This window comes from Danio aesculapii, chromosome 23, assembly GCF_903798145.1.
Source record: "Danio aesculapii chromosome 23, fDanAes4.1, whole genome shotgun sequence".
Taxonomy (NCBI): domain Eukaryota; kingdom Metazoa; phylum Chordata; class Actinopteri; order Cypriniformes; family Danionidae; genus Danio; species Danio aesculapii.
In genome coordinates this window covers 12,489,882-12,500,901 of record NC_079457.1, presented here as the reverse complement: position 1 = coordinate 12,500,901, position 11,020 = coordinate 12,489,882, and the positions used below count along the sequence as shown (strand labels likewise).

The following is an 11,020-nucleotide window of genomic DNA, read 5'->3' as shown; positions in this document are numbered from 1 at the left end:
TCTGGTGTTGGTTTGGACAAAACTCCTTTTAATATGGAAAATATTCCTTCTATCGTGTGTCGTTACTTTTATTAAGAACACAACTTAAATCAGCCTTTAGACTTGATCGTAAGGCACACTACTGTTGGTGTCGTCAATGCAACCTGCGCTTTGTGTTTGTTTTGAACCAGGTGTGCAATACCTAGTTAAACCACTGGGTGTCAAACTTACACATTGCACCTTTAATGTATTTATTGACTTTCACTGTAAATGGATACAAATGTATGTTTATTCAGTTTTTACAATAATTTCAATAATATTATTGAATAATATGCAACATTTTAGTTCATTTTCATATAATACTATTTGTAAAGTAATAAATTCTGCCTTTTAGCAGATGTATTAAATCAGAGACCTGCTGTAGCTTTATTTACCAAACAAGTAGCTCTAATTGGATTTGGATTGTAAACCCAACATATAAGTAAACATGTTAGTCATTTGTTTATATTTCATGTTAGGTATGCACATGGGCATTTAACTTTAACCAGCTAGCCTCAGCGCTTCCATTGAACTGACTTTCCTTTATAAAATTGTCACGTTTAAGGTCTGATTTCTTTTCAAAATCTGTGATCTTCCCTGCCTGATAGATATACAATATGAAGTGGGTTTCAGACCGGACCAGAAGCACTGCATTAAATTCCATTTCTCCCCGCCAGGTCTTTAAAATATGACAGTTTGTTTTACCCCAGTATTTTCAATGGCGTTTCAGCACTCGTCAGCTGATCCTGACGGCGTTAGAGGTCTTTCATCTAGTTTTATGCTTGAACAACTAAATGAATGCTGAAGTCTATTAAACTGACTGTATTGTAATGACATTACAACATCGATGCTGTAAAAGGAACCTTATGAAATTGAAAATAGTAACATTAAGCTTTCACCGGAAGTTTATCATTGGCTGAAAAACATTAGCTGTGCATAAAGCCCATTCTGCGCAGAAATAGCAGAAAAAAGCATACTTTGCTTTTAGACCCTCACTTTTCAGCCAACTTTGAAGTTTGCTTGTCGTTTTGATTCATTTTACCACATGACTCACTTTGTTTACTCCTTTGTTCGCTTTCTCCTCCAGTTGTTTTCTTCTCTCATCCATCCTCTTCATCTTTTGAGGAACTCCCTGGACAGTTTTCCCCATCACTAAATTATTTAGCAACAGAAGATGACCGTTATCTTTGGTGTGGTTACAGACAGAGAAAGAAAAAAATTCAATATCTCAGAAGCATCCGAAGCATCCAGCGTGACCGATAAGAACTCCAAAACTCCCTCACAAACAGGTTTTCCGATGCCAAGATAAGCCGTTAATCCAGATCGAGACTCTATTTTTCTTGCGATATCAGACACCACAGCGTTTAAACAATCATAATTTATTTAAATATATTTTCTTTTAAATATACATATCCCAACGAAGCATTCGTACGCCAGATGCTTATGTGGTTTGTTATAGGGATTTGTAAGTCTCGTATGTACAATATTTACATATCAAAATATACTGAATGTATTTCCACAGTCGTAGTCTCACAAACAAACAAACATCGAGAAGCTTCTGGTCACAGATTAACTGCAGAACTCGACCTGTCTGCTGGCAAACTGAAGCGAAAGGAAACGTTCATGCAGTTTACTAGCACGGAGAAAATGAAAGCTCTCTCTCATTGCACTGACAGGTCCTTGTATTTGTAACCCCGTTGAGGCTCGTCGCACGAAACATCACTATCAATGTCTGATGAGAACGCAATGTAAAAACCACGGCAATCCCTTTTTTCGCAATGAAACAATGGAAAATGGTTTTCGTTTTTTTGGCAGACGGGTTCAGAACCCAAAACGCCAGATGCGTTTTTCTGTTTTCATTCTCTGACATCTTGTATTTTAACATCGGCTCCATGCTGAGTCCATCATACCGTCCTTGGGCAAGAGCATCCCATTTTTCTATCCATTTACTGCTCTATCAATTCTTTCCCTCATCTATTCTCCAGAGAGGCCGAGCAGTGCTCTGGACGTGATGTGCTGATTATGTGGAATGTTGCGTGTTGGTGTAAATTCTCTTCTCTTCTCTTGTCCAAAGGCACTTTTGACTGCTGTTTTTGTTGTTTTCTCTGGGTCACTCTGGTTTGGCTTCAACCTGCTTGATAAAGGAAGTGGAGTTTAGTGCTGTTTCAGACTTGGCTCTGTTTATCTACATGTGTGCATTTTGGATGTAATCTTTTCCTTCTGAGAACCAAAAATTGGGAAATGGGGCTTGTTACGTACACTCCCTGCAGAGTAATCTTAGAAAGAAGCACTTTAACGTAAAGCATTGACACAAACTTTGTATACCTGCTCAAATCACTTCCCAGGGGTCTTTACTGCTGAGATATGCAGGTTATAGCTTGGATTGGTTATCTAATCTTGGAATCCATTTTCAACCTTAAAACCTCCAAGTACATGTGTTCTTTATGAATGTGATGTACTTTTGTAGTTTGCCTACACACACACATACTTGTATATATGGTTTATGAGGACTCTCCATAGACGTGATGCATTTTCGACTGTAAAAACTGCTAATTATAATACCTTAGACCAATTGTCTCAAACTGGAGGGTCCCTGAAGGGTCACAGCTGTGCACAGGTTAGCTCCAACCACACCTCCCAATAGTCTCTAGTAGACTTGAACACCTTAATTAGTTGCATTTACTGTGTTTGATTGGACTGTGCAGAGCTGCGGCCCTCCAGGAATGAGTTTGAAGCCTTTGCTGAAGACTATCGCTACCCCTTTATCCAACCCTTACATCAAACTTGTCAAGAGAACTTGTTGACTATGATTTTAAGCATTTAAATTATGAGGACATAAGGTATGAGGCTGTTGGCCAACGATAAATATACCAAACCATATTGCATTAAATTTGCCATGGGTAATTTCCTAAGTTATTTGCTAATATTTAAAAATAACTTGAAAATGTTGCTTTAAAACATATTAATTAATGATGCAGTATAATTTTTAGCATTTTATAATGAATTTATTATAGTAAAAACATAAACATTCCCATTTATAACACAGAGGAGTTCAATGCTGAATACACTAGTCAAGCTGCTCCTGCCTTTGCCTTACCCCTTTATCCATCCCTAACATTGAACTTGTTAAGAGACCTTGTTAACTAAGATTTTAAGCATTTGAATTATGTGGACATAAGGCATGTCCTCGTAAAACCATTCTAATTGAGTACAACTAGGTCATGTCTATGTCATTTAAACAATGTGTAAACCACATAAACAAGTACACACACATTATGTTACCAAAAGATTTGGAGAATCCTTCTAAATCATTGAATTCATGTGTTCCAGTCACTTTCATTGCCCAAGGTGTATAGAATCAAGCACCTAGACATCCAGACACTTCTACAAACAATTTAGAAAGAATGGGTCCCTCTCAGGAGCTCTGTGAACGTGGTAACTTTCTTCACTACATTGAATGGAAGCAATTGGGAACAACAACAACTCAGCCAAGAAGTGATAGGCCGTGTAAAATCACAGCTGGGTCTGCACTAGTGAGGTGTTTAGTGTGCTAACGTCACCAGCTTTTTGCAGTCAACAGCTACAAACTTTGTGTGGACATCAGATTACCTCAAGAACAGTGAATGGGGTTCTATGGGCGAGAAGCTGGGTCCAAGCCTTACAGCATCAAATGCAATGCAAAATGTAGTGTAAAGCAGGCCGCCACTGGACTCTAGGACTTAAGTTGTTCTATGGAGTGATCAATCATGCTTCTCTGTCTGGCAAGCCAATGGGTTTAGTGTTTGCCAGGAGAACAGTGCTTGTTTGACTACATTGTGCCAATTGTAAAGTTTGGTGGTGGGGTATTATAGTGTGGTGATGTTTTTCAAGGTTTAGGCCTGGCCTCTTAGTTCCAGTGAAAGAAACTTCAGCTTCAGCATACCAATACTTGTTGGACAATTTCTCCAACTTTTTGGGAACAGTTTGGTGATGGGTATCCCTGTTCCAACATGATTGCACACCAGTGCAAAAAGGACAGTCCATGAAGAAAATGAGCGAGTGTGGTGAGGAGAATCTTGACTGGCCTGCACAAAGTCCTGATGTCAACCCAAGAGAATATATTGTGCATATATTAGAGTGGAGACCATCATTGCCTGACTTCTTAAATATGCTTCTAGAAGAATGGTCAAACTTTTCCATAAATGCACTACTAAACCTTGGGGTGTGGCCAACTCCATATTAAACCATACAGACTAAGCTTGGGATGTCATTAAATGGATAGTTCACCCAATGATGTAAATATACTTACTATTAACTCACTCTCAAGTGGCTCCGAACCTTTATGAAATTGTTTCTTCTATTAAAAAAAAATAGATATTTTGAAAAAAGATGAAAACCGGAAACTTTTACTTTCATTGTAGGAAAAAAAAAGCTTTCAGCATTTTTCAAAATGACTTATTTTATGTTTATCAGAAGAAACAAACTCATAAAGATTTGAATCAAGGGTGAGTAAATGATGACGGAATTTACATTTTTAGGTGAATTCTCCCTTTAAAGATTATGTGTATGTACAGACAGATGTCCCAAATCCTTTGTCAGTATACACACACATTTAGATATAGTGTTTAATCAATCAATGCCCTTCATTTTATAGACTCTGAGGACCATGAGTATGCCCCATTCCCCACCTTTCATTAAGGTATGCTTCTTACACATAAGGGTAGAAAAGCTGTCAGTAGGGTCAACATCTTTTCAAAAAGTACACGTTACCAAAAAGGTTCATATCGAAACATTAAATGTCTAGGTTAGTAGCTTCAGGGTGCTTTCACACCTAGACCTTTGCTTGGGAACCTGACGCGTTTAGCCCAGTTAGCGCAGTTCGTTTGCCATATGTGAATCCAGCAATCGCAGTCAGATCCACGCTAAAACAATCGGCCCGAGATCACCTGAATGAGGTGAACACACTCTGGAGCGGATCGATTGTAGTGAGAAAGCAATACGATCCAACAAACTATCCAACCAGCTATATCACAGTATGGATATGTAATAAGCATATATATGTCTATATGGAGAGAGAATTATGAGTATGGCAGAATGTCATTCCTACCGGTAAATGTGCGTTTCATGTCAAATACGAAAGTGAAAGCATGCTGAACTATTAACGAGAGCTGTTTATCAGTTAGCAAAATTTAACGAACTGCAGTCTTGGTTTAACTTTTATTTCTCTCTAACATAAAGCCTATAATGCATAATTCTAGCCAACGGCTACTGTATGTATGAGAAAGTCTTACCTCTGATTTATATTTGGTGACGATGTCTGTGGGTGTCACCATTCAAAATTAAAGCGCAGATTTTTGCTTATATCTTAGTGCTCATCGTTATACATTAAAATAAGAGTTCATGACAGCTAAGCGGGACTCTTAAAAATAAACCGTGGAACTCTGACCAATGTGAGGAGATCGCATGTGACTTGTTTTAACTATTTTGCTCCATTTAGAAACTTTGCCATGTGAAAGCGAACTGCACCGAGAACAAAAATAAACTGTGTAACTATTTTAATCCCTGTTTCGAAAACAAAACAATCGATCTACAGGTGTGAAAGCACCTTAAGTGTCCCCAAAATACAAAAGTGCACCTTTTGAGAAGCCAGTACCAGCAAAGTGACCCTTTTTCTTACACTGTTAGTTTCCTGCATCAGAAAGGAAAAGGGGGAATTGTAAGTGTCTTACCTGGTAATTATAAGTTAACCCTTTTGACATTTCGGAGTCCCCGCCAGTCGTGTCAGGAGCCGCGCGCAACGTCTGTAGTCTGAGGACAGGAGTAAAGCTGGATGAGTTGGATAATCATCTGGATGAGTCCTGAATTTGTAGCCTATACTGTTTCTGTGTGCAGCGGTAAATCAGCGGCACCTAGCCGACATGAGACTGTCATGAATATAAAGGGAGGTGGTGCATGTGGGCAGAGATGTGACCTGTAGCATCTGAAGTGGTGGAGAGTGGAACAGTACTCACGTGCAGGGATGGTGCAGTCTCTAGTGTTGTGGTAAAGCCTGTAGACATCCTTCTTGCACTTTGGACCAAAATAAAGAGGACCTGACAGATGGAAAACAACAAGGTTAGAAGTCTCAAACACACAGCCTTGATGTCTCAGAGTATTCGACAGTCTCCTACCTGTTAATATTCCGATAACTTTCTCTTTCCTTCTGAGGTCTCTGGGAAAGATTTCTGCAAAGAAGAAACATTCAAAATTTAAATGCTGGATATCCTCTGATCCTTCAAGAGAGACAAATCACTCCGCTCAACATTCCCTAGCAATGAACACACTCCGACTAAGCACTTTAGACATCAAAACAAGCTGCGCTTTCCTATATTTAACATTCTACACACACTCACTAATATCCAAGCTCAATCAACAGAAATGTACAGTACCTTCAGTCATTTAGCTTATTCTTAAAAATAAAGGTTACAAAATAGTTTTCATAGCATTTTAGGTTCCATGTCAATGAACACTTCTTTTTTTATATAACCCAAGTAACTTTTTAGGGCATTATAAAGGCTGTATGTATTTTTATATTTTCTTTATAGAACCATGAATCCAGGTTAAGAACATTTAATTGAAGACTGCACACTTCCCTCTCATAGAAAGTCTTATGTTGGCCATAATCTTCTGCCCAAACTAATGTCCAATTCCACGTGTCTGATTCAACACACAACAGGTGCAATGCAAAGCTCTTTGACCTCATTCTTTGAAGAATCGAGACTTCAGGGTAAGTCACATTGATTTAAAAAGTAGGTCAAAAATAAGATGGCACATTCAGTGACGACACTTAGGATGTCATCGCATTACATATCAAAATGTAACACCAGCTGGCCTCAAGTGATCATGGTCAATGATCCAATTTTCAGAACCATTTATGCAGTCACTTGTACTCAAATTGCTTTCGTATGACCTAAAGTAGATGCATAGAGTTAATTATTTAGTTGACTATTAAATTACAGCTCATATTTCAATTCTGTCATCATTTAACTTCCATTTTAAGTTTTTTTTTCTCCTTTTGAACAGATATTTCAAACAATGTTGGAAACATTAGCCACTGACCTCCATAGTATTCTATTCGTGATGGCTACCAGTTTCCAACATCCTTCTGTAACTTCTTTTGTGCTAAACAGGAAAATAAACTCCTAAATATACCAGCCATTTAAGAAATTTCAATATTGGGAACTATTGCCATTGATAGTTCCACAAAAAACCATTTAACATTTATAGAAACTTTTTCTTTCTGATTAAACTGTTAATGATGATTAAAATGTTCACTAAACTGAGAAAATCTTGATTCTTATCAGAAATGTTCGCTGAGTTGTTCTTTTAGGGATCCGAAAATTGTTCTTCCATGGCATATGTGTTAAAACCCTCTTTTGTAACCTTTATTTGTAATACAGTGCTCAGCATATATAAGTGCACCCCTCACAAATCTCTCTTTTAAATTTATATTTTAATAGGAAGCTATACAATATTATATTTGTGCATATACATTAGATTAGTCAGTACTGAAGCCAAATCTGGAGCTTATCTAATAAAATAACTTACGATAACAGCCCAAAAACTAGTACACCCAAATGTTTATGTTATAGAAAAATATTAAATACAAATTTTAAAAAGAGGAAAAATCAAGAGAAGCAAAAAAAAATTCAAATTTTAGTTGAAATTTTGTAGGTTGTAATTTTTTGTGCAATATTTAGCTTAAATTTAATTGTGTTATCTTTCAATTTCTAAATAGGTTTGGTGACTAAAATAGCATTCTAATAAATATATCTGTTTAATAAATCTGTTTTGTTTAAATGCACCAAAACACATTGCCTATATTCACTGAGAAATGGATAAAAATATTCATTTTCAAAATGGGGTGTACTCAATTATGCTGAACATTGTACTTACTAGACAGCATTTTGCTTAAAATGTCAGTTTGGGTTGTCCCACATTCTAATATCCAGTGCACTGACATTCTGTGTATCTTTTAATGCCCCGCTTACCTAAAATTGTTTCCCCACTTGCCGTTTTGAGATGGTGCGTGTGCGTGTCCTTCAGCTCAGGCGCGCTCTCTGTCTTTTGCGCGCTCTCGTCGTCAGCGCTGTTTTCCACCTGTCTCATGATTTCCATGATCCGTCTGAGCGTTTTCTCCACTTTGTTCGCGCTGGCATCACTTTGTGCGGCAGTGCAGATTAACATTAGGAGCCCCATTACCAGCACCGGAGCTCGCAGCGCGCGCATCTCTCCCGAAACCAGAGTGCGCGCACAGCCCAAGTCCAGGATCGCGCAGTCTGGAGAAGAAGTGGCAGGGTTTATAAGATGCACTTTTATGTTAGAAATGAACTTTGGAGGCTTTTACGATTTATTTAAAATAGAAGTCTTGTTTGACTTTCACTACCAGTCAGTTTGGACACGCCTACTCTTTCTTTTTATTGTCATTTTTAATATTGTATAATCAGCACTGTAGCACTTGTGATTCGAATTTAAGACAAATCCAAACTGTCTCTGGATTGTTTTCAATTTGAGTGCCTCCTGTGATGGGTTTAATCCCAGCTGAAGTGAAAGAGTTCACATGCCCAGCACTTCTTGGCTGATTTTCCTCTACTCAGTCCAACTCATTCATTGAGAAAATAAATCAGTCGAGACTTCAGAAAGAAACTGATATGTAGGAACAATTTATGTTTGTCCATTAGTCATTGGTTTTCCTCGACAGCAGTAGCATATGAAGAGCAAACGGAGAAGTCTCCTGCTTCTCCTGAGAAGCTCGCACGTGTTTTCTCTAAACTTTCAGACTTCAGATGTGCCTCCATCGCCCATCAGAAGTCTCTATATGAGCTCAAATCTTCTCAATTTTTCACAAAACAAATAATCTGAGCTGTGCAAGAGCTTTATAGTCTACAGCCTGTTCTTAAATCTCAAATAGTCCATTTCTATGTGATTTATGTAAATTAACCACGGGTTTACCACAGATTAAAAACTAATTAAGCAATGGTAACCACAAATTAACCATGGGTTTTAGAAATAGTAATTCTGCTTTAAAAAACATAGTTAAAAGGTACTAATACTATATTAATTTAAAAAAGAAGGTAAATAACCTAAATAAACATACGATACATCAAATTGAGCACTGCATTAAGATAAGTCTCATATATATATATATATATATATATATATATATATATATATATATATATATATATATATATATATATATATATATATATATATATATAATTCAGCAGTGTGTCCAAACTTTGACTAGTACTGTAGGTCACACTTTAGGGTTATTTTGTAAATAATTTATAATTAAGTTGTATATAAAGAAGGATTGGTGAAAAGCTTACAAAGTTACAGCCGTCATATGATAAATAAGAATCACCATAAGTCATAAATCCTTCAGTAACCTACCTGAGGACGGTCGTGTCCTTGAATCTCCACAGCAGCCTGAGGCGATTTTGGCGCGCGCTGTTTGTTTTATTGAGTGCCGAGTGTCCGGTGCTTATTTAAACCCCACGCAATGCTCGCAAAACGAGCTGGAAAGAGAGAGAGAGAGAGAACGAGAAGCGCGCTGTCCTTTAAAGCGAACTGTCCTTTATTATATTCAAGCGTGGGAAGTTGAAGTGGTCAGACTCCTTTCTGATGTTTCCAAAACTCCACAGAAAGCTCCTGGAGGACTCTGAGCGCGCGCGCCGCTCGCCTTCTGAACGTCTCCAAACATTCGCCGTCGATTCTCGCCAATTTATTGAGGCTCTCAGACGGAAGCAGTCGTCCCTCGTGGCCTCACATCGCTGTGTCTTTAATTAGAAACTCGTTACACATACGCCGCACATCTTCATATTCCCGTTTCTCACACGCTGCATCCCGCGGACAGTTTTTTTCTTGCCCACTATCTCATTAGAGCACTTAGAAGGAAGAGATGCAGCTATACCAGGAACCGTCCCACCATCGCACAGACTGGAACTCCGACGGTGCCTGAAAGTCAGGTTTTTCCCCTCACACACAACCATAGATCACCATTTCATCCCTTTGGGTCCCCAGAGGATTGATTCGAGTTACAGATCGATGCCTGGAAGTGGCTGCGAGCTGATGTAATTATTCTGCGTAATGGTAATGATAGCTCAAGAGAAACAGTCGGGCAAACAGACCGGAGGAAAAGTGAGTTCGGATTAGTTTGTGTTTGCTTTTCGTTTATACCACTCCCTCAAAGCAGCAAACGAGAACATGGAGCAATCTGGCTCCAATCCCGGTCACGAATGGTGGTGATCTTGCATGGGCGGACTCAAAGGTAGACGGCAGTTTGGGGCCCCTTCAAGTCAATTAAACCAACACCTAACACCATCACACAGAATTAAACGACAAGGTGGTGTTCAATTAAACGACAAGGTGATGTTCGTGATGTTTTATGAGTTGATTGCTTTGTAAGAATATAACAATGTCTGGTTGCAAACTTTTGTTGAGACTCGTTTGTATTTGCTCTACTGTTTTGGCTTGTTTACATGGAGACAGCTTAATGTGTGGTGTTATCTTATCAGTAAAGCGAAGTGCTCATAAAGGCAGGTACACCTGATTCAGTGATTACATTGGATAGCTATCATAAAACCTATTTCTGTGCAGCGAGGCCTGGAGAATGGCGGTCAACTTTTTACACTGCTATCTAAGAGGTTGCAGGTTTAAAGCACTCAGAAAGACATTTAAAGCAATAGGTCATCCATAAATGAAAACTCTGTCATCATCATCTTGTTATAAACCCATTTGACCTCATATAGGATGTGGAACACAGGGGGATATTTATTATTGATGTTGCTTTGGTTATATTACATTAGAGTGATAGTTCTGCCATTATTTACACACTCTTAACTAAAAAAGTTTCATGTTTTCTGTTGTACCAACTATGTTGACATCCACAGCAAGAAAAACAACTATAGAGGTCAATGGGAACAGGTTTCTAACATACTTCAAAGTATCTTCTTTTGTGTTCAACTGACAAAGAAAACTC

General features: G+C 38.2%; 1 protein-coding gene across 3 annotated transcripts; it reads right to left on the bottom strand.

Moving 5' to 3' along the window:
• Positions 1–1,381: 1,381 nt before the first annotated feature.
• LOC130217323 (ALK and LTK ligand 2a-like) lies at positions 1,382–10,195 on the bottom strand. 3 transcript variants are annotated; one of them, XM_056449415.1, is made up of 6 exons: positions 9,433–10,189; positions 8,028–8,315; positions 6,168–6,221; positions 6,009–6,089; positions 5,727–5,805; positions 1,382–2,149 (listed from the first exon to the last, which is right to left on the bottom strand). In XM_056449415.1, the coding sequence occupies exons 2-5, from the start codon at positions 8,263–8,265 to the stop codon at positions 5,741–5,743; spliced, it is 438 nt and encodes a 145-aa protein (XP_056305390.1). In that variant the 5' UTR covers positions 8,266–8,315; positions 9,433–10,189; the 3' UTR covers positions 1,382–2,149; positions 5,727–5,740. The 3 variants fall into 3 exon arrangements, with proteins under 3 accessions (XP_056305390.1, XP_056305389.1, XP_056305391.1); XM_056449414.1 differs by having other exon boundaries at positions 1,382–2,152; positions 9,433–10,184; XM_056449416.1 differs by lacking the exons at positions 1,382–2,149; positions 5,727–5,805 and adding an exon at positions 5,814–5,906 and having other exon boundaries at positions 9,433–10,195.
• Between the last annotated feature and the right edge of the window lie 825 nt (positions 10,196–11,020).

Bases quoted from the DNA above. Each gene is read 5' to 3' on its own strand.
- LOC130217323 (XM_056449415.1), bottom strand. From the start codon at position 8,265: ATGCGCGCGCTGCGAGCTCCGGTGCTGGTAATGGGGCTCCTAATGTTA. The intron at 6,222-8,027 runs GTAAGCGGGGCA...TCTTCTTTGCAG, and splicing joins AAGTGGGGAAACAATTTTAG to AAATCTTTCCCAGAGACCTC. The intron at 6,090-6,167 runs GTAGGAGACTGT...TCCATCTGTCAG, and splicing joins AGTTATCGGAATATTAACAG to GTCCTCTTTATTTTGGTCCA.